This window comes from Neophocaena asiaeorientalis, unplaced genomic scaffold (genome assembly GCF_003031525.2).
Source record: "Neophocaena asiaeorientalis asiaeorientalis breed wild unplaced genomic scaffold, Neophocaena_asiaeorientalis_V1.1 scaffold698, whole genome shotgun sequence".
Lineage (NCBI taxonomy): Eukaryota > Metazoa > Chordata > Mammalia > Artiodactyla > Phocoenidae > Neophocaena > Neophocaena asiaeorientalis.
Genome location: NW_020171993.1, coordinates 463,836 through 488,779, shown reverse-complemented (window position 1 = coordinate 488,779; position 24,944 = coordinate 463,836). Strand labels below are relative to the sequence as shown.

The 24,944-nt window shown below is 35.6% G+C and overlaps 1 protein-coding gene across 1 annotated transcript in view; it reads right to left on the bottom strand.

The window, feature by feature from the left end:
• Positions 1-24,944, bottom strand: part of KCNH5 (potassium voltage-gated channel subfamily H member 5) — a 321,016-nt gene that overhangs the window by 53,755 nt on the left and 242,317 nt on the right. The window contains exon 9 of the mRNA XM_024748382.1: positions 11,961-12,213. Coding sequence (XP_024604150.1) covers positions 11,961-12,213 — 253 coding nt within the window. The remainder of the gene's footprint in view (positions 1-11,960; positions 12,214-24,944) is intronic.

The window sequence follows — 24,944 nt, the reverse complement described above, 5'->3', positions numbered from 1 at the left end:
CTAAATTCACAACAAACGTTTAAGGCACTTGTGGAAAGATAGTTGTCTTGTAAATCAGTTAATTTATGAGCTGACTAATGTTCTTCTTCAGGAAATATTATGCACATTTACACTGAGTAATGTGCAGGAATCACAGCTGTGAAGACATGTGGTTATGTATGGACTATCTAATAGAGAAGCGCCCTTTTTTTTCCATCACAAGGATTTTGCACACTTTCAGGACTGGGAAATCCTGTTTATCCTAATAACTATAGAATATTTGATGCTAGTTTTTAGGTCAGTTCCCACTGGGTGCAAGTAGACTCAGCTAGAAACATTTTAGAGTTTGAGAAAAGTAACCTTCCCCCAAAGCCCTAAAATTAGTAGAAAAGCTCACACTCAACATGAAAGTTGTTGTTTGGTCTATTAATATTTTCTCAGTTCTTTGCATCAAGTCTTATGAAGTATTTTATTTTCAAACCACAGGAAACAGGATTGTAAAACAGAAGTAAATGTTAAAGATTCATACAGCAAAAAACTGGAAAATGTAAAGACAAAACAGAGACAAAAAGTTACAAACTAATTAAAGGAGTAATACAGATCATGGTATGCCGGTACCCTGACATGCTGGCTTTACAGACAGAGTGTTTTTATTTTAATGTGAAACACATCATTTGGTGAGTTAATGACATAGATAAAATGAATTCATAAAAATTATCTCAGTTATTCATGAGTGAGTACAGCTATCTACCATAGCCAATGAATTCCTAAAACTATAGCATTTGAAGTTTACTTAGGTAGTTTCCTGTGAGTGTATGTGAGGTTGTACTGATAGCTCTATTTAATGGTTCTCTTACAGAATGGACTTAATTCACATTTTTACTTTTATTAGTCAGCCCTTCACTACAACTGATTGTTGTAGTCGGCTCATAAAGTTTATTACGAATACATATGAACAAAAATATTCATTTACAAATGAACAACACTAAGAGTTTTTAAATTATGTGATTTTAAATTGACTTGGACTTATTTACGGACAGCAAATGCAATAAAGTAATATTTTGAAGGACAAGAACAGAAAGAAGATGATGAGCATTAAACTTTAGAAATTATATTGGTGTGTAAGAATAAAATCTTTAAAATATTTAGAATTGGTGCCTGCCAATCTTCAGTGATTGATGTCCAAAGTCGTTCTGTTGAAAAATTATAATGGATACATCTTGACACTTTTAGAGAAGCCAATAATTCTTATCTACAAAAAAATCACTGATTTAACTTATGAATTTTTATTTACACACACAAAGAATGAGCCAAATAGCTGTTACTAAGTGGGATAGGGAGGGTGGAAGGGAGGCTCAAGAGGGAGGGGATATGGGGATATATGTATGGCTGATTCATTTTGTTGTACAACAGAAACTAACACAGTATTGTGAAGCAATTATACTCCAATAAAGATCTATAAAAAAAAAAAGGAGATGTAAAAAAATAGAGAGTATCCTGATAGATAAGTAAGGGATGATGGTAGGTGCCTTTGAGGAGGTAGAAGATATGGTAATTAGCAAGCTGGTAATCCTGAATTTGGCACTATTAGTGTTGAGAACAAATTGGTTACATACAGAAACCCAAACATGTGTCCAAATCAAGAAAGTTAGTAGCATATTATAAAAAACAAGTCCAAGAAAAAGACTAAACTAAAAAGCAGTTATATCTTGAAGTTCTTCTGTTTTCCTTTTCTAAGAAAGCATTTAGAGTTGAAGCCTATTATAATGTTCATATTATAACTAAGTCTTGCACACTTCACACCTATCAAATGGTAGAAATGATGGCTGTCCTCTTCACCCCATTCAATAAATACACCTAGCATCCTAACCCTAGCTCTAATACTACCCTTCAGCTAGAACATGTGCTTTAATGCTGTGGAGGGATAGAGACATGCAGGAAATAGAAATCCTGCTCTCAAGAATTTTTAATGTGTAATAAGAGAGACATGTCCAAAAAATGATAAAACAGGAAAAAATAAAATAAGTACTATAGGATCAGGATAGGGAATGCACACAACAAAAAACATTTGTTTTGAATTTGAGGGTATTTAGTTGAGATCTCACAAGTAAAGTAGTGTTTGGGTTTAATCGCAGTGGAGCCTTCAAGAGAAGAGCAGTACTTTTTGTGAAAGAGCAGCATGCGCGTGATCTGCCCAGGGGATGATGAGCAGCATTAGCCCAATACTGGAAACCTATGGGACACAGAGAGAAGGCCAAGTCTAGAGGGAAAACACAGCACCCAAGAGGGAGAACATTTAATGCAATGCAACAGTCTGCTTCATCCTAGTTCAAAGACGAACGACTAAAAGTGTTTCAAGTAAAGACAGTCATGGCCTATCCAATGCTTTAATAGCAGAACTAATGACAGTGTGAAGAGTGGCAAAGGAAGTACCGTTACATCATGTTTTCTGATGGCAGAAAACAAAAGCTCCATGATTTGCCTATTGATCTGAGTGAGGTGGAAGGAGTAACATTTAAATACTCTAGGAATAAATGTGAACCAAGAATTTCACATCCAGCAAAACTGATTTTCAAGAATAAAGGACACAAACTATATCACCAATATAAAAGAACTCAGGGAATTTTGCTCCCATGGATTTTTCCTACTATTAGTGAATAATCTTCATACAACCAAAATACTTAGAGAGACACTGACATAAAGACTAGTGGTAGCACTAACTATACAGTTACTTGTAGAATTAAGACTAAATGAAGGTTAAAAGGGAGAGGGTACAGTATGCAATGGTTATATGCTTTAACAATATATAGTACAACTACTAAAAATAATGATGGATGGGGGAGAATGGGACAAGCATATGCAAAAATCTTTTTATGTATTTTCAGTAATCATATTCGTGGTGATGGCATTAGTACTGTTATTCTGAGGTTGTTATATTTGTAATGTGGCATAAAGCAATTGAGCAATTATGCAATATTTTAATTCTATCATCCCCAGCATTCTCAACATGGAAGAAGGTAGTTAAAGATGCACTATAGACATGGATAGATAAAGCCCTATTGTACTCAGTTTTAGCTAAATATATTGTATGAACTCATGAGAAATGTTATTTATATATGTGTGTGCATATATACATATATATACATACTACACACACACACACAAATATTTTTCTCCTCATTTTATTTATTAAATGGACCAAGAGACAATGATCAACTCAGTAGCAGTGAATATCTGTAGGACCAAGATTGTGAAATATTTTTCACAAAAACAAATTCAAGCTTCTTGGAGAAATGACTAATGGCTGATCCCAGGTGTGGGGCAGAATTATACAAGATGAGGATCTGGTCATATTACATAGCAAAGAAAGACTGTTGTATCAAAAAGACACAGGAGCCAAGTTGAAGAGGCTCTTACTTGCCAAAGATAGGACAATTTGCACTTCAATAATGGGCAAAACTGCAAAGCACTGAAATTCACCATTTGTTTAAATTCATTAGTACATAAGGATATTTTTAAGAAACTATCTAGGTACCCTCAGAGGATAAGAAACCAATTAGTTATCTTAAAAGTTGGTAAATAATGGAGAAGTATCAAGCACATATGTGGCCATTCCTATGCGAACTTCATACTGAATAACCAAATAGTAGTTGAGAGGAAGTATCTCTCTATAAAAGCATTCCAACTAACAAACAAAAATATAATATTAGAACATCTTCATTTTGCAACTCCCAGTGAATTAATGGATCTAGGCATTGAGTATCAACAGTTGTTAACACCATCAAAAAATGCAACTAGATAATCACACGTCATCTGATGAAAGAACACACCCACCTAGAGTCTTGCAAAGGGATTGAACCTGAGTCTGATCAAGCCTCTGGATCCAGCTGCTAACTGACAGGAAATATAGAGGATGGAGGAACATGTTGAACTACAGTGAGCATGCAATCAGCAGAATCCACACTGTGGGAACTCTGCAGGACAAAAGGCCCAGGCTCTACAGCAAAGAATTATAAAGAAAAGAAAGGGATGGGGGGGAGCTGTAGATTTAAAAATATTTAAAAGATAGATCAAATTTAGAAATAAGCAAATTAAACTTGGTGTTTAGGATGGGTCACACAGTGGGACTTCTCCAGGAGGGGCAGGGGTTGTAAAAGTTCTGTTTCTTAACTTGTGAAATGGTTACAGGATCTTTGATTATAAAGTTTCATTAGGTTATATGCTTATATTGGGATTTTTCTGAATCTCTTTTTTAGTTTGCAAATTTAAAAATTCAAGTAATTTTGATGTGCATGTACTCACCAATAACACCTCCCCCTCCGCACACCAAAAGGAAGACTGAATTCTCAATGGCATTCACCAAGTAAGTAAACCAACACCTACAACTGACTAGCTTTGATCTTCTTAGTGACAAAACGAAACCAACTTATTAAACCTGTAATTAGTTAAGTTTCCAATTCCTTAAAGACAAAAGAATCCTTGGTACTTTTTGAGAAAATATGAAATAATGGGCCTGACTAGGTGAAGGCAGGGTAGAGAAGGAGACCAGAAGCAAGACACTGATATGTAGGTAGATATAAGAAATCTGGAAAAATGAGGATGAAGCTTTCTGTACGTGGATGCCATGACCTCAGGGGAAGAAAAAGAGCAATGAGAAAAGCAGGCCAAGCATCCCTACTCTGTCCAGAGACTGTCAGCATTTTAAGGGAAGAGCAGAGTATTCAGCCTAAGAACTGAGACAAGTCACAAGGCCAGTACAAACTCAATGAGTGGAGAAACAGACTCCACCTCTTCATGGAAGAAACTGCAAAGGTTTGTGGCCATTCTTGCAATCCTGGAGCATTCTTAAAAGCTTCATTTCCACTTTAATACTTACCAACTAGATGGACCCTGAACTCTTCCAATACCCAGATGAAAGACCCATAAGCAGAACTTAAGATCCTCATCTTGTGTTCTGAGGGCTCATGAGAGTCACACTCTGAGCCAGTTCTCCCCAGTCCTAAACACCTGCCTGGTGTAAACTAGTCTTGGAGGAGGACCATATTTGTAGATATTTAGTAGCTGATTAACCATCTTATACTTGGGTCATGTTTGGTTTTTTGTAACATACACTGGTGTGGTACTTAGTGTTGTTAGAAAAAAAATTGTTTTTAATAAAAGGAAACAAATGTGTAAAGTTAACATAGGCCCTCCATCTTCTGTCAAGATTAAACCAACTAGTTGTATAATTTCAAAATTCCATTTTAAAATTCCTGTTAAAGAAAGCATCACATTTGTAATGTGATGGTTAAGAGAATGGACATTGAATCAGATAAGTCTGGGTTCAAATCCTATACCCACCACTTATTTTCTAGCTGTGACCTAGGGCGAATCACCTGATACCGCAGAGCCTTATTTTTTTCATCTGTAAGATGACTACAGCAAGTACTTTTTTCAGAGTAAATTAGAGAATTTGATGTATTAATGCTTATAAGATAATGAGTATTTAACAACTATTGGTATTTAAATCAGACTTTCAAAAGGGTCTGGATTTCATTTCCCAAAAATATACTTTAAATATTTTGATAGGGAATCTTAAAATCAAAACATTACTATAGAGTTTAAATTTTACTTAAGTATAGGCAAGCTCAGTTGCTAACTACACATATGATTTTTCTCTCCATAAGCCCCTGTTAACTCTTAAATGTTAATTTTCTAGTAAAATCAATTCTAATTTGTAGACCTATTCATTCCAGTTGATGTCAAAAGTAATGTCACTTTTAGGAATTAAAGCCAAATCCCCTTCCACAGATATAAAGTTTTTCTACCATGGTCAGTGACCAGGGTACAAGTTAGATTCTTTCTTGCTACTGGGAGTTCCTGATGAAGAACAAGGAAGGAGTGTTTTGTTAAAGAGTTGTTAGTGGCCTGAGATATTTAACATTTATCTCTTCTTATTCTCCTTGTTCAAACTTCCTGGCTAACAGTAGGAAAACACTTTCTCAGTCCATACTAGATCTATGCTAAAGCAAGAGTCTTAGGGAAATGCATTTTACTAAAATCATATAGATGAGAGAGAAACAGAGGGTAGTCAGTATCTCAAGATAAAACATAAAGAAAATGGCAACAGAATACAGCACATTTTTTGTAGGAACCCAGAACTAAAACAATTATAAAAACTGCTTAATGGCAAAACAAAGTGCTGGCTAATTTGGCTCACTGAACCTTTACTGAGAAACTATTTAAGAGGTCCTATCACAGATGACAGTGAGACAAAAATAAGCAAGACATTTCAAGTACTCACAACGCAGTAGGAGTATAAACAAGTAAAGGGTAGACTAAGAACCCTGTGTAGGCATGAAGTAGAAGCCCAGAAGAGAGGCGTCTGATCCAGACTAGGGCAAGAAGGGAAAGAGTAAAAGAAGATGAAGAAGCAAGAGACAGACAATTAAAAAGAGGAGAAAAAATGTTCTAAACAAAGGAAGCAGTATATGCAATAGCTTGCCAGTATGAGAACTTGGTGCTTAGGAAACTTCCTGCAATTCAATATAGTGAAAATAGAGTAGGAATAGGGAATGGCACAAATCAGGCTGGAAAGGAGGGCAGAGACCAAGACCTAAATGGCTTCACAGGCCATGCTAAGAGCTAACATTTTATCCCCAAAGTGCTAAAACGACAATCCTAACAAGGAGACTAACAAGATATTTTATATTTTAGAAAAATTATTGTGGTGGTAGCATAACATAGATTTGGAGGTTGAAGTTGATAACAGACTGAGAGTAGATAGACTTTCCAGATGGCAGCCACAACCCAGAACCAAAATTTTAAGAGCAGTGGTCATGGGAAGGGACATTAAGGATAGGTTAAAGAGACACCAAGGAGATAGAATGAACAAGACTTGGTGTGTTTTTTTTTTTTGCGGTACGCGGGCCTCTCACTGTTGTGGCCTCTTCCGTTGCGGAGCACAGGCTCCGGACGCGCAGGCTCAGCGGCCATGGCTCACGGGCCCAGCCACTCCGCGGCATGTGGGATCTTCCCGGACCAGGGCACGAATCCGTGTCCCCTGCATCGGCAGGCAGACTCTCAACCACTGCGCCACCAGGGAAGCCCAAGACCTGGTTTTAATGGATAGTAGAGAGAGGGTTTGAAGCTAAGTCTAAACTACCAGATTGTAAAGACTATATTTTATCCAAAAATCTACATGCTGAGGAACTCTGAAGTGCATAATTTAAACCATAGATAAATATCTTAATCACTACTTAGAAAGTTTAAAACAAGATAAGCATGCAATTTTTTAAAGCAAATAACTGGTTTGCCTATTATAAAAATGTCTAAATTAACTAAGTTCATCATCATCATAATATGTAAAGCAAACCTACGTGGTTCATAGTACAGCATCTCAAAACACAGAAATGTGGATGCAAAAGAAAATAATTTTCTGGGGCTTGGGGATAGCCCTTTTAAGACTTTAAAGTGTGAAGCACTTGACTGTTAATAACAAGTACATGGGAAGAAATCTTAACCACAACACAAAAGTCACATTTTCACAAATTCTCAAAAGGGCAGAATATTATTCTTTCACATCTCAGACTTTTTCTTTTTGGAATAAAAATAAGTAGAAGATTTTGAATTTTGGTAACTATAATTTATGTTTTCTTTGATAATGCACAAATGTTTATAAGAGATGAACTGATTCTAAATAACTGATCCTAATTAAAATGGAATCTTAACCCAGGTTCTAGAAATTACCCTTTTTATATTAAGTTCATTTAATTCCGTCTTTCCCTTCCTCACTTATGCCCTCTTCCACCAACTTGATAGGACCATCTAACCCTTCCATCCAAACTCTACATAAACAATCATAGTTCTCTTGGGAATTTAAAGTTACAATTAAAAGACTTAGATACAGATTGTGTTATATTAATAATTCCAACTATATGATTCTAATAATCACAGAAGAGAAAGTATTTTATTCTGTTTATATTTTATTCTCTTAAGTCAAGTGTATATTCTGAACACAGAAGAGAAAAGACAAAATGTGACTGCAGCAAAACAAGTATCTTAGGAGTTGGGTCTAAAGTTAGTGGGGAAATGCCATTTTTATAGTCTCTATAAGGTACAATATACTTTGTCAAGACACCTAAAAGTAACCTGGCTCTTTTAGGCATACCAATAACTCTGTTCACATTAAGTAATTATAGGGTAAAAACTAAAAAGCAAGACGATATTAAAGCATATAAAATAGTATGTACGCATCATGAACTTAGTTTGGAATTCTCTCTGTTTCATAAAAAGTGGGAAGGTCAAAAGAAAAAAAAGGTGGAGGTGTAAGAACTGAAAGAACTTCACATTAGAAAAAGACGTGAACTGCAATTATCTTCCTATGCCCTATTTAGAAAACAACTGGAAGCCACCTCTCAGTGTTAAAAAAGGTATTTATTGACTACATTTTTTATCTTTCCATTAATTAGTTCTGCTTCAGAACTTATTCATTAAATACCTTAACACTTTTGACACACTAAAGAATTAGGTACCTACCAAGAGACCGTTCAGAGCCAAGGATCCAAAAGAATGCACTGCACCTGGTTTTTGGATTTCGAGATTTTTAATTAATTTTAAAATGACTTCAGTTTTCTACCTTTCAACTGGCAAATAAATCAGTGTAAGAGAGAGCAAGGCCTATTTATCAGACCAATTTAAAACAAGTTCTCATTTTTTTGAGGTATACTGAGATGGGGGAGAGGATCCTGTTTCTGTCTGACCCTTATAAGGGTCATGATGAAAAAGGACACATTTCAATGCTAAAAGACACAATTCAAAATCAAGATATAATAGTTATGAATACTTGTACACCAAATAACACAGCAACAACCGCTATAAGGCACAAACTACAGGAGATACAAAGAGACATAGACAAAACACCTTAATAATAAAATACTTTACCATGTCACTCTCAGTCCAAAAATAGATCAAAAGGAAAAAAAAATAAGTAAAGATATTGAAGACCTAATCAACGTACTCAGTAAGGTAGAAAACCTAAGGCTATATGTCAAACTTCACATGCTGATAATTTTTGCAACTTTTCATTAAGTTTGTAATTAGGCTAGCAAAAAATGAGAAGGTAAGAAGAAAAAATAGTAGAAAAAGAATGAACAGTCACAAAGTGTCAGAAGTGATGCTGATGAGTTACTATTTTCCCCTCTCCCTTTCCTAAAACATTGTTAAAGCATCTTAAGTGTTAAACAAAAAAACAAAAAACCTTTTTAATTGTAAAAGAAAGTATTTTTGATTTAGAAAAATCTGAAAACATGTGTCCCCAATGGAAACCACACTGAGAAATCACACAACGGAGCTGGTGTGACGACTGATCTACAAGTCAAGAAGCTGGTTCGTTAAGGAAGGCCCTTCTGGCAGGTTCCATGCCCCTAAGGTGAAGCACAGGTGGCAGCAGGCACCGGACTTCAGCTGCCTCATGGGTGGAACCTGTAAACCATATGAGCACAAGGGTGTATCTAGACCATGGCAGACACACCACTGCATGTGGTGCAGTCGTCTCTCGTGTATGACATCATACTCCATCTCCTGCAGAAAGTCACCATGAGTCCATACTTCTAGTCCACAGTCTCCTCAGATTGCCTTCCTATAAAGCCAGATTAGCGGAAGGTGCAACACCAAGGCAGAGTTCCCAAAGCTTGTCTCCATGACTATCTCGTCACCAATGACCCAAATCACAGACTCCATGAGGACAGTGTCTTTGCCCAGCACCATGGCACCTATGTGACCCTCTGAGCCCATGCCTCACCACCACCCACTTACCTCCTCTTTGGGAGATCACTTACAGATCAAAAGTTTTTTTTTTTAAATAAAAACCTTCTGACTGCCTTTTGGCTGAACTAATCTTTGTTAGAGGCCCACACAATAAAGAAAGATTGCCAGAGATGTATATATGTAATTTGACTCATTAAACCAAGAGATGAAGAGTCTCTGAAATCTCAAGATTTTTGAGGAGGATAAACAAAAAGCATGCATTCAAAGAAATAAAATATGACAGATATATGATGAGACTGGGCCAATACCCAGGGGCCCTGTGTTCATTTTTACTGTGTCATTGGGCAAAACCAGCTACCATTTTATTTTAAAATGAAAAGAAAATGCATTTTGTCTGTCTCACTGAGCAAATGATTCCAGCTTAGCAGATCCAGCCCAAAGGTACTACACTCAGGGCTTTCTCCATCCATCTTTTTAGAAAAGAATCTACCAAGGTAAAGCTATAATGAAGAAAATGGGGCAAAGCAAATGACAATGAGTGCACAGCCAAGGTAATTTATCATGATGGTACTCACTTTAGTGTAATATATTTTATGTCTGTTCTCCCACCCACCATTGACATGAACATGCAGGAAAAAATACACCTGTTTTGGGCTTGTGTTTTATCCTCTTCTTTAAGCAAACAAGAACGGTTGTAGTGTGTATATACTCCATTTTACCACAAAGGATTGTTCTGGCAAGATGTACAGTTTTTAATGAAGGATTATATAACTCCTTTATACTCCAAGAAACAAAGCAGAACAAGCACTAAGCAGCATTAAACACACCCAGAGTGCTGACTCTGAGTACTGTATGCATTTTTCTTGCAAAAAAAATCAAAAATAAAGTTTCTAAAAGAAATTTATGCATAAATATAATATTATTTCTCAACAGTTAAGAAAAGGGTTACAAACAATAGTGTTCAGTCATTTGCAACACTGAATCATTTTCTGTAACCCTTACAAATTTTACTGAACGATAAAAATTTTACTTTATTTTCCTATGAAGAGTCATTGTTTCTCAATTCTCAATTCTGTCCTTTTCAAGTAATTGTGTTTTTTGAAATCAGTCCTTTATTTTGGGGCTGGATTTTGCTTTTGCAGTTTCTAAAATACATCAGTCAGTCTTTACTTATGAGAATAAGTGGCATTTAAGCTATGGTAGGTTGACCTCAGTAGCTAAAAAATCCAATAGTTTAAAATTGAGCTCATTTTTCATGAGATACAAGCCATGAAAAATGTGATCAAAAGGGAGTTGACATCCTACAATTCTAACTTATTTTACTTGAAAAATCACAAGAAATGATTTTCCTCTGACCTCTTTATTGCTTCCTTTTTTATCTATGTGGACTTCATGCTGCAGATATTTGAGCAGAAAATGACCTAAAATATCATTTAGCAATTTTTTTACCAAGATAAAATGTAAAATGGGTTACACTGTCCCCAAACATGTAATTTTAAAAAATTTTGTCACTCACATGTTCTGTCACTGCCTTTTGTCATCAGTGCAACTATCTACCAGGTCTCTGAATTTTAGAACAAATTTATTATTAGCTGAATAACTTCCCTGATTCATAAATGTAGATGGACAAAACCGCTTTAAAAACCTAAGTTTACTTGCATTGTGATTATTCCAATATAATGGGTCAAATTCATTTACCTCCTCATCACTTGCAGCTCACAACTTAGGTCCACTGTGAGGAAGCGCAGAGGTTTAGAGTAAGATGATCTGTACTCAAGTCCTAACTCATTTACTAACTAGTTGGGCCAGTCACTAAAGTTTTCTGGGCCTCAATTTATACATCTCTAAAAGGAAATGTCGAACTACACGGGTTCTATTGTCCCTCTGAGACTAACACTCAGGTTACTAAACCGACAATCATTGCACAAGCCATTTTCACACTTACCAACGTGGAGATACAGCCGCCTTAGGCTGCGATCACCTCCAGTCTAAAAGGCACTGTCCTATGTTGCCAAAGAAAGTTTAATCAAACCCTCATGCAGCCCATTAAGCTATGACCAATACTGATGTTCTCTGCTGAAACGGAATTACTAGTTTTCACTGAGATTCATCATCTCATTAGTGACCCCATTTCCAAAGTCACCAAGCAAAGGAAATTTCTCTTAAGAAACCTGAGAAGTAAAATCTCTAAAACGGTTACACGTTTGCTACTACGTTAGGAAAGTTCACAGTACCTAAGATAGCCACCACCTCATCATCCTGGATGACTTCCAAGGATCCTGACACCACAAAGCAGAGGGCATCCACACTTTCTCCAGCATGGTAAATGAGGTCCCCAGGAGCACAGTGAATAGTTTGAAACTCTACCGCCAAGGCGCGCAGACACCCGTCGCTGGCCAATCGAAAAGCAGGATGCTCATTAAAAACCTTCCGGTTTAGATGAACACAGATATCAGCTCTCATGTCCTTGGGACAGATGGAGAGGACCTGAAGAAAGTGAGAGATGCGTAAGTGAGAAGAAAATAGAGAGGGACTATTTCAGAAATCTAACATACTTATTGACGATGACACAGTCTGCAAAACAGTGTATTGAGGAAAACGGTAACAAGACACAGCTCTGCTCTGAAAGATATAAAAATCCATGGGCTGATGAGCATAGGGGCTATTACAATACAGCACCATGTACTAAAGCTCTGAGGGGGTATGGATCTCACCATAGAGACAACAGAGTCTTAAAATGGCCAGGAAGTGTCTCAGAAAAATATTTAATATAATGTCATCAAAATGCCAACTAAGGTCATTAACATTCATTTTAGTCTTGTTGCTGTTTTAGAATTTTTTCATAACTAAATCAAAATTCAGGATAATGGACTTTTACTACACATTGGAGATGGATTCGTATTAACCAGTTATAAGACAACAAAAGCACCCTTGCGACATGACGTGCAATTTGACATGGCTGATACAACTCCACTCTCAATGTGTTTTCTTCACTCTGAAATACGTATTTTCATTTTACTAATGAATTCGTGCTCAGGGAGTGGAAAGAATATTCACCAGCCTTCTGTAGGGCTTAGGCAACTGGTGATGTCAATGACGGCAAGCGGGGCACATCATGTTGCATGGCAGCCCTTGCTCATTCGGGTCTTTGACTCCTAAAGACTGCTGAAAGCAACAGCAGAATAAGCTCTAAGTATCCTTTAGAAGAGGGAACAAACGGCAGAAACATGCTTAGAGAGATAGGGGTACAGAACTTTTATTCCCTGTAGCTTTCAGACAGGGCAATTAAAGACCCAGATTAAAATGGACATTATCCTCACATTATCAGAGCATCATCAAGCAAGATATGATTACAGAAGTCAGGACTGCCCAATTTAAAGATGCACGTGCAAATTCACATAGAATCCTCTCCCAACTCCCTTGGTAAACTATTCCTTATAATCAGAAATGTTTTTCTTTGATAGAATTAGAATCCCTCAAGCTGAAGTCTAAGTTGATTTTTCCTCATTAAGTTATTTTGAATAATGTTTTCATATAAAATGGTTTTCTTCCCTGTACTAATTGCATTTTAAGCTTTAAAAAATTACCTAAGGCTTGGAATATCCCGACTTTCCTTTTATTAGGGGTTCACTATCAATGAAAAGGAAATTTCTGTTTGAAATGAAAAGCTGGTTGCTTCCATGTGTAGAAGACGAGCCCATGATAAATGTAAAGACCGTTCATTAAATGATTTCAGTATCCCTCCCCTTAACCTCTCCTAGTACTGTGATCCTATCTCACATCACTTAAGCATCTTTGTGGATTTTTTCTTACTCCTTTGAATTCCTATATGCAGTACAATCAGCTCACCCATCTTTCTGAAAGAGTTCATCTTTAAGGAAAGGGACACCTAACAGGGATATAGAAGCAATTGGCACTTTCCACATCAGTTATTTTCCATAATAATATAATTTTTTTTTACTATATTAACTTTTAGTGACTTCTGACAATATTAGTCATTCAATAAGCACTTATTGGGCTTCTACTACGGGGCATGCCACTGCATTAAATTCCTGGAACTAGAAAGATAAATAAGATGCTCTTTGCTTTGGGGGAGGTAACCATGAAGTAGGGGGAGGTAGGCATGTGAAGAGACAACTATAATACAGTGAGAAAAGTGCTATGGTAGGGGCATGGCCAAGGTGACATGGAAGCATATGCTGCCTAGAAGTCATTACTTATGACTTAGAGGTAGCATAAAAGATCAACCTCAAGAGGACATGGGTCTGGGTGCAAATCTACCACTTATTGCCTCTGTAACCTAAGGCAAGTTATTTAATGACTCTAAACCCCATCTGCGAAATGGGATGATAGTGTTTATTTCATAGGTTCACTGTAGGAATTAAATGAAAGAACTCAAGTTAGCCCAATTTAGTCTTACACATGGCAAAAGTTAAAGAAAGGCTAGTTTTTATTTTCCCTACTGAACATGAGTATTCCTACAAAATTTACTGTTTTTTTTAGTTCTCTAAAGAAGCAGTTTGCTCTTTTTATTTCATTTTCCACTCCTGCCTGAATTCTGTTTCTTGGCTGTTTGATGAGGTTCCAAGCAGAATTAAGAAAGTATTTCAGCATGAGCCTGAATACATTTTAAGCTTTAACTAATGTTAATATTATATTTTCCTCAAGTTGAAAATGAAACTGGTGCTAGAAAGCAAAAAACATAAAAGCAATTTTAAAATACATACACACATGCATAAACATTGCACTGAATAGCTTAATGGGAAAACGGATCAATCTATTTCTATCCCATTTACATTACAGAATTTTCATTGTTTTAGATTCATTTTGGTAATAGTCATTTTATGCCCTTTTAATTATTTCTTTCAAGATTCATGCTGCAAATGAAATCTTCCAATGTTAGCTATATTCTCTGTTTAGTGGCATATCAAAAGAGGATTCTTATTGCATTTTAAGTGCATCTTTCCGTTTTCTTTCACTTTCCTTAAGACATTGCCTCATTATTTTGATTCAAGGTATATACTAAAGTCCAGACGTCATAGAGTGACAAATTAAAACTAAGTGTTCAATATAGACCAAAGTCATCCCTAGTGGCAAGCTCCTTCCCAATCTGTATATAGAGCATGTGCTCTATCACGATGTGTCTGTCATCAAAATATGAGTATAGTGTTATTCTTTCTGTTAATGAAAGCCCTAATAAGTGTCTTAAGCAAGGCAAAATTTAGTTTTAAGTGATAGAATCAAGTTATCATGCAAGATGACTCTCACACCTGGTCCATTGGTCCCAGTTTCAATGTACTCTGCATTGAATGTCATATCCAACCTCTCGTTGGTAATTTCCCCATTGGATACCTCATAGTTATAAACAAATGAAATTGAATTTCAGTAGAACATATTCAGTTAAAAGTGACCTCTTTTATTTGACTCCAAAGTTGATTATTTATCCCCTCTTCATGTCAGGATAGAAATAAATCAAAGTAGACTCTTAATTAAGACAATAAGTTTTCTCTTTGGAAGAGCTATGGCTGTATATAAGGGATCGTTTTTAGAATTCTGCAAACCAAGTGTGAAAAAAAGGAAGAATGCCATGGTCTGAAAAAGAAAAATTTTTGCGTATTTATGATGCCAGTTTCATTAAACCCAAGATCAAGAGGTATCATAATAGATACCCCTTAGGCTCCAAAGATCTAACCTCAACACTGACACTAGATCCTGATCTTAGAGGAAATGCTTTCAGTTTTTCACCATTGAGAATGATGTTTGCTGTGGGTTGTTGTATATGACCTTTATTATGTTGAGGTAGGTTCCCTCTATGCCCACTTTCTGGAGTGTTTTTATCATAAATGGGTGTTGAATTTTGTCAAAAGCTTTTTCTGCATCTACTGAGATGATCATATGGTCTTTATTTTTCAGTTTGTTAATGTAGTGTATCACACTGATTGATTTACATATATTGAAGAATCACCACATCCCTGGGATGAATCCCACTTGATCATGGTGTATGATCCTTTTAATGTGTTGTTGGATTCGGTTTGCTAATATTTTGTTGAGAATTTTTGTGTCTATGTTCATCAGTGATATTGTCCTATAATTTTCTTTTTTTGTGAGATCTTTGTCTGGTTTCATAGAATGAGCTTGGGAGTGTTCCTTCCTCTGAAATTTTTTGGAAGAGTTTCAGAAGGATAGGTGTTAACTCTTCTTTAAATGTTTGATAGAATTAGCTGTGAAGCCATGTAGTCCTGGACTTTTGTTTGTTGGAATTTTTTTTTTTTTTTTGCGGTACGCGTGCCTCTCATTGTCATGGCCTCTCCCGTTACAGAGCACAGGCTCCAGATGCACAGGCTCAGCGGCCATGGCTCATGGGCCCAGCCGCTCCGCGGCACGTGGGATCATCCCGGACCGGGGCACGAACCCGTGTTCCCTGCATCGGCAGGTGGACTCTCAACCGTATACGCCACCAGGGAAGTCCTGCTGGAATTTTTAAATCACAGTTTCAATTTCAGTACTTGTGATTGGTCTGTTCATATTTTCTTTTTCTGCCTGGGTCAGTCTTGGAAGGTTGTACCTTTCTAAGAATTTGTGCATTTACTCTAGGTTGTCCATTTTATTGGAATATAGTTGTTTGTAGTAGTCTCTTATGATCCTTTATATTTCCGTGGTGTCAGTTGTAACTTCTCCCTTTTCATTTCTGATTTTACTGATTTGAGTCCTCTCCCTTTTTTTCTTGAGGCATATGGCTAAAGGTTTATCAATTTTGCTTATTTTCTCAAAGAACCAGCTTTTAGTTTCATTGATCTTTGCTACTGCTTTCTTTGTCTCTATTTCATTTATTTCTGCTCTAATCTTTATTATTTCTTTCCATCTACTAAATTTAGGTTTTGTTTGTTCTTCTTTTCCCAGTTGCTTTAAGTGTAAGGTTAAGTTGTTTATTTGAGATTTTTCCTGTTTCCTGAGGTAAGATTGTATTGCTATAAACTTCCCTCTTCGAGCTGCTTTTGCTGCGTCCCACAGGTTTTGGATTGTCATGTTCTCATTGTTGCTTGTCTCTAGGTGTTTTTTGATTTCGTTTTTGATTTCTTCAGTGATCCATTGGTTGTTTAGTAACATACTGTTTAGCCTCCATGTGTTTGTGTTTTTCACAGTTTTTTTCTTCCTGTAACTGATTTCTAATCTCATAGTTTTGTGGTCAGAAAAGATGCTTGATATGATTTCAATTTTCTTAAATTTACCGAGGCTTGATTTGTGGCCCAAGATGTGCTCTATCCTGGCGAATGCTCCCTGTGCACTTGAGAAGAAAATGTATTCTGCTGCTTTTAGATGGAATGTCCTATAGATATCAATTAAGTCTATCTGGTCTAATGTGTCATTTAGGGCTTGTGCTTCCCTATTAATTTCCTGTCTGGATGATCTGCCCATTGGTCTAAGTGGGTTTTAAAGTCCCACACTCTTTATTGTGTTACTGTCAATTTCCCCTTTTATGGCTGTTAGCATTTGCCTTACATATTGAGGTGCTCCTATGTTGGGTGCATAAATATTTACAATTGTTATATCTTCTTCTTGGATTGATTGCTTGATCATCATGTAGTGTCCTTCTTTGTCTCCTGTAATAGTCTTTAAAGTTTATTTTGCCTGATATGAGAATTGCTACTCCAGCTTTCTTTTGATTTCCATTTGCATGGAATAGCTTTTTCCATCCCCTCACATTCAGTCGGTATATGTCCCTAGGTCTGAAGTGGGTCTCTTGGAGACAGCATATATACAGGTCTTGTTTTTGTATCAACTCAGCCAGTCTGTGTCTTTTGGTTGGAGCATTTAATCCATTTACATTTAAGGTAATTATTGATATAAGTGTTCCTATTGCCATTTTCTTAATTGTTTGGGTTTTTGTAGGTCTTTTTTCTTCCCTTCCATTGACAGAGGAAGGGATAAAGAAGATGTGTGTGTGTGTGTGTACACACACACACACACACACACACACACACACACACCCCAAAATGGAATATTACTCAGCCATAAAAAAGAACAAAATGCCATTTGCAGCAACATGGATGGACCTAGAGATTGTCATACCGAGTGAAGTAAGTCAGACGGAGAAAGACAAGCATCATATGATATTGCTTATATGTGGAATCTAAAAAAATGGTACAAACGAACCTACTTACAAAACAGAAATCAAGTCACAGATGTAGAAAACAAACTTATGGTACCAAGGGGGGAAGGTGGGGAGAAGGAAGGATAAATTGGGATATTAGGATTGACATATATACTCTACTATATATAAAATAGGTAACTAATAAGAACCTACTGTATAGCACAGGGAACTCTACTCAATACTCTGTAATGACCTATATGGGAAAATAATCTAAAAAGAGTAGATATATGTATATGTATAACTGATTCACTTTGCTGTACAGCAAAAACTAACACAACATTGTAAAGCAAACTATATTCCAATAAAAATTAATTATAAAAAAACACCTAAAAAAACCCACTGAGACTAGAGAACCCCTTTTTCTAAAAAAATTTTATTGGAGTATAGTTGACTTACAATGTGTTAATTTCAGGTATATAACAAAGTGAATCAGTTATACATATACATACGACTCTTTTTTTTTAGATTCTTTTCCCATATAGGCCATGACAGAGTATTCAGTAGAGTTTTCTGTGCTATATGGTAGGTCCTTATAGAGAACTCTTTTAATAAAACATAATCATGTTATCTCACTTTCTTAAAAATCTAAAAGCTTGCTTTCCCACCAGATAAAGCTCAAGTTCTAAGCAAGCATACAAGGCTCTTTATGGTGGGAGCCTCCTCCAGCCACAACCCTTATTACCTTCCTTCAACCCTGCATCCCAGTCACATGGTATTTGTCACCTCTCTAAAGTTGCCATGCTTGCTCATGGCTGTTTGCCTTTACACATGCTGTTCCTTTTGACTGGCATACCCCATCATCTCCTTCTCTGTCTAGTCACCTCTGATTCATCCATCAAAAAAAACAGACCAACTCTCACTGTGTCATAAATACAATTTATATACAGCTCTATCATAGAATTTGGTATTGTATAGAAGGGGAAAATGAGAATAAAGGTGTTGTGATCTGTATTTTTAAATAATAGCACATTGTAGTAACATTAAATTATCACGGAGTTGAAAGGACTTTGTCCTAGAGATTTCAAAATTTTATTTACAGCAATAAAATTATCCTTTACTTTTTTAATGAAATCTCACCTTATGCCCAATATGTAAAGCAGATACAAGCAGAATTATGCTGGATGAAACTCTGACGGAAAAGCAGACTCCTAGGCAGGGCTCCAGAGGTCACATTCATTCATTTAACTCATAGCTACTGAGCTCTGGTTATATGCTAGTTACATGCTGGCTACTATGCAGGCCCTCCAGATCCATGAGCTAAAATTCTCATGGTGCCTGACTCCCTGGAGCTTCCAGATAGGAAAAGCTTGAAAAATTACTGTTCCTAGTCCAATGCCCCATTTTACAGAAAATGCAAATATATATAACATAAAGGTTATGTGATTTGCTCAAGGCCTCTCAATAAATTACTAGCAAAATCCAAAACTGTTGAGTTCCAGCTCTTAAGCCATGCTCCTGAGTGAAGTTCAACCAGCAATAAAATATAACATCTGTTACTTTCTGATGTTTTCTTGTTCTTAGTGTACTACAAAATTCTTTGCAAATTTGTTTCCATTTATAACTAAACCCTTTCATTTTAGCTCCAGTAAATATAATGCATATAGAATGTGTCAGTAAAGACATGAAGATTCACTGACAAATTATTTATTTATCCATTACTATTTGCCAAAGGGAAGTCATCTTATTTTATACGTAAGTTGTAGTGTATATCTTGAAAGGATCTGAACTAGATATTAGCATAGAGAGAACATTTGATAAATGTCACTCAGGTAGATTCCTTCCCCCATCACTTTCATCCATTATGGTATTAGTGCTTAGAGGAAGCTTAGAAGAAGAGTGAGCCTACATACTTTAATTAGAAACCAAGAAGTTAAATCAAGATTCTCTAAGGAAATGCTTGACTAGAGTCAAAGGAAGAAGGTTTATCCTCTTTTATTCATTCTTTGAACATACTTTAAAATGTATTTTAATACTCATTATACAAAACATGGGAAATCAAAAAACTATAAAAGAAAATAAAATGTCTTCATTATTTATACATATTTATATATGTATATAGCATTTTCATAAAACTTGAGTCTCTAAAGTTTTATTTCATGCTATAATCACTCAATGTCATATTATAATCATTTCCCATGCCATGAAATATTGATTTAAAAACAAAATTTGAATCATTGCATAATAATCCCTAATATCATTATAACACAATTCACTTAATCATTGCATTATAACTGGATATTGAGATTTTCAGTTTTACCTTTCATAAATCAAGTCATAACAAATACCCTGTACCTATATCTGGTTGTCTAAGGACAGTGTTTTTAGAAGTAAAATTAGTGAGCAATGTATAAAAACATTTTTAAGGCTCTTGCCAAATTGCTTCCCAAACAAGTTGTACCAAATTACACTTTGACTGGTAGTATATGAGAGTATCTTACATGATTTTAATAATCTCTCTCTGAAATCTCCCATTTTCATTTGAAAGAGAAACAAATGGCAATTTCACCTGAAACAAAAGAACTGTATAGTGACATGAGACAGAGGCTGGAACACTTTAGTCTTAGTGGAGGTGTTTTCCCACCACTACTCCCTAGTTCAGTGACCACAGATGGACCACTTCTAATCAACCTACAACAAATTTCTAGAGTGAAAATGGGAATAATTGTATTTTAAGTGCCTGAAGGTAGTGAACTAAACAAGGCTCCCTCTTGAGGTCTCTTACGGCTCTAAAATATTTTGCTGTTTATCTATAAAATCCTGTATCAGGAATAATATAGTATCAGCTATCTTTAGTAATAACTGATTAGTGAAGATGATCCAGTTTTCTTAGGGCAATGGAATAAATACATTGATGACATTTTGATAGGCATTGAAGTCATCATTGACATTCTTCAAAATTTCTGCTCCCTTTCATGCAATTGTTATGCATTGCTAATTAATCACTGCTCACCAATCCAACTGAGTGGGTATTAAGTTAGTGAAAATTAGTGGAAAATGTCAGGCAAGTGACATTTGCACATAAAACATTTTTACAATCCTTCCTGGGAATGAGGAGTTCAAGACTGCCAACAAGTGGAGTAGTGTTCTCTACAGGAATTCAATTCTCATTCATTTTATAAGAAGAAAAGAAAGCTCACCTTACTATTATTATTTTTAACTATAGCCTGGCAGCCATGTGGACCAAGAGAGAGCAGCTGTCTGGAGGTTAGTCTGCCAATTTCTGGGGGTATCAAAACCTCTAGATAATTAACTCAGAACCATGTAATGAAATAAAACCAAAGTAAATTAACTTCCATTTCTTAAAAGTAAAAGGTCATATTTAGTGACAGAAGACTGCTCTAACCAGTGAGAGATTATAGATTAAAATACATAGGTTTCACTTTACAGATAAATTTCCTGTGACTAGACTTCATATACAAAAGTGAGACCTAAGGTTTTTGTTTAAAAAACACAGAAAACCAATTCTACCAAGTTTTTCATGATCTTGGTTTTCTAGTAGGGTGAGCAGTGAAAAGAAACAAATAGCAGTTGTTACCAATTTTTTAACTTGTTAAAGCTGCTGTTTGGGGCTACTAACTTTCCAAAGGTAGGGCTCTGATGAAATTTAGAGTTTCTATTGTTCTCTATTCTCTATCTCATGTCTGTATTTTTATATGTGCATATATCTGACTAAATAAGAACACTTTTACACATGTGAAAATATTTTCTAAAATTATACTTTTAAAGTAATTGATTATGCAGAAGATTGGAAACCATCCTAGAAACAATCTGAACATGATCTTTTTAAAAGTCATCTATGACAAATGATGCTCCCAGCATCTCTAAAAGAATGAGTTCCTCTCTTATATTGTGGGTGGAAGTGAATTAGTACTTCTATTACCTGGTGACAAGAAGCTGTATATATATATTATACCTTAACATCCAACAATTCAACTTGTAGGTATACACTCAACAGAAATGTCTATATATATGGACAAAACCATATGAACAAGTGTAGCAGCACTATTCATAATAGCTCCAAACTGAAAATTACCCAAAGATCCATAAACATTAGAATAGATAAATACATTGTGGCATATTCACACAATGGACTGCTACTCAGCAACAAGAATGAAAGAAGAAACAACTACACATAATACACCTGAATCTCAACAACATAATGCTGGTTAAAAAAGAGCCTGACATGAAAGAGTATTCTCTACATAAGTCCATTTATATAAAGCGCAGCAACTGGCAAAATCAATGTACGGTTCTTGAAGCCAACAGATGTTACTTTGGAAGGGCAAAGTTGATTAATGCCTGGAAAAAACATGAATATGTTCTATATGTTCTTTCCACATGGATATGACCTATATGGGAAAAGAATCTAAAAAAGAGTGGGTATATGCAATTGATCCCTTTATTTATTTATTTAAATGAATATTTATAGAGTATAGTTGATTTACAATGCTGTATTAGTTTCTGCTGTACAGCAAAGTGAATCAATTATACATATACATATATACACTCTTCTTTAGATTCTATTCCCATATAGGTCATTACAGAGCATTGAGTGGAGTTCCTTGTGCCATACAGTAGGTCCTTATTAGTTATCTATTTTATATATAGTAGTGTGTGTATGTCAATCTCAACCTCCCAATTTATCCCTCACGCCCCCTTTCCCCCTGGTAACCATAAGTTTGTTTTCTACATTTGTAACTATCTGCTTTGTAGATAAGTTAATTTGTACCCTTATTTTAGATGCCACATATGAGTGATATCACATGATATTTGTCTTTCTCTGTCTGACTTACTTCACTCAGTATGACAATTTCTAGCTTTTAAAGTTTACTTTTAAAACCACACACAAACATAAATAGTAACTATGTGAGGAGATGGATATGTTAATCAGGTTGACTGCAGTAATCATTCCACTATGTATATGTAACCAAATCATCATGTTATGCACCTTAAATTATATAACTTTCATTTTTTAAAAAAGTTCCTTTCAAACAGACGGGTATTATCCAAAGAAAATGAATGATACAGAAATTGGAACCACTAAATCAGTAGTGACAATTATTTCCAGAATGATTGTGACTATGAATGTTCATGTCTCAACCTACCATTCAGTTCCTAAAGATATGCATCGGGTCTCTTTCAAATTACTTAATGTAATTTAATATATTTATGTAATTTAATATAAACTGTAGAAAGTAAAGGTAGTCAAAAGAAGTCATGAGTAGTAAATGAAGCAAAAGATATGTGGGTTGATTATTTATATTGCTTCCAATTCCAAATAATTCCATATATGTGTGCATGTGTGTATCCAGATGGATAAAATCAAGCATACAAAAAATAACAGCTAGAAAGTTAAGTTGTCTTGAAAAGATTAGGAAATTATTAAGCAGAATAATAAATCAAATAAAACAAAATCCCAATGTTTGAACAATTGAGATCATATTGAAACATTTTTTCACAACTCTGTCATACAGATGACAGATACAGTATATATAACAGTGTTTATGTGTAAGATGTCTATGTACTATAAAAGCAGATATCTTTCAAAGAACACCAAGCTCTTCCACTCACTCTCCCAATATGTCGACATTTATAGACTAGACCCTGATCAATATGTTCTTATTGAATAAAGCCTGGTATGTTATTTTGTATAGTTGAAATGGGATAGCAATATCAGACAAAGCTTCCTTGTAAATTATACCCTTCACTATTCGTAACATGTCTCAGGAATTTAGCTCTCTGGGACAACTGGAATAGACAAAAGAGTACAGTTACTTGAATATTTACATGCTCAACTATTCCCCCTAGATTTTCTATGGCAGTATTTCATGCATAAGTAAATTATAAGAAACAACATACAGACTATATTAAAACTAATTTTTAAAAGCACGTACAATAAATATAATTTTCAAAGTTAAGAAAATGAAATATAAGCCTTAGATTGAAAGAATATATTTGTAATACATGTATCTTACAAAGGAGTCATATTTCAGATAACATGAAAAACGTCTACAAATCAATAGGATATAGGCAGAAAACCTAATTTTAAAAAATTTAAAAAGAGTTGGGCAATTTACAAGAGATTATCTATACAGATAATATGACTTTTAAAGGTGTTCAAAACCATTAAGTATGCAGAAATGCAAATTAAAACCACAATTAGATACCAATACACACACGCCACAATGGCTAAATGTAAAAGGCTGACAATATACTAAGTCCTGGAGAACATGTGGAGCAACTGGACTATCAGTTATCAGATAGTTAACTGGACTATCCCATTCTAGTGGGAATGTCAAATAGTACAACCACTTCCAAGACTCTTTGACAATTTCTAATAAAACCAAACTTCTACCAATACTACAAACCATCAATTTCATCCCTATGTATATATACTACAGAAGTCTGTAAATATGTTCATGAAAAGACAGGTACAGGGCTTCCCTGGTAGCGCAGTGGTTGAAAGTCCACCTGCTGATGCAGAGGACGTGGGTTCATGCCCCAGTCCAGGAAGATCCCACATGCCGCGGAGTGGCTGGGCCCGTGAGCCATGGCCACTGAGCCTGCGCGTCTGGAGCCTGTGCTCCGCAACGAGAGAGGCCACAGCAGTGAGAGGCCCACGTACCACAAAAAAAAAAAAAAAAAAAAAAGAGACAGGTACAAGAATTTCATAACATCTTTATTCATAACAGCCCAAACTTAGAAGCAACCCTCGTGTCCATCAGCCATAGAATGAGCAGAGAAATTTTGATATATCCATATAAGTGAATACTACATATATACTGTATAATTCCACTTATGTGAAGTTTAGCATCAAAATAGTGGTTACAGGAAACAACTCAAATGCCCATCAACTGATGAATGGATAATCAAAATGTGGTAAATTCATACAGGGGAATATTATTCAGCCATTAAAAAGAAATGAAGTAGTGATACATGCTACATATAACATGGATGAATCTTGAAAACATGCTAAGTGAAATAAACCAGTCACAAAAGACCACATATCATATGATTCCACTTATACGAAATGTCCAGATTTAGCAAATTTATAGAGACAGAGAGT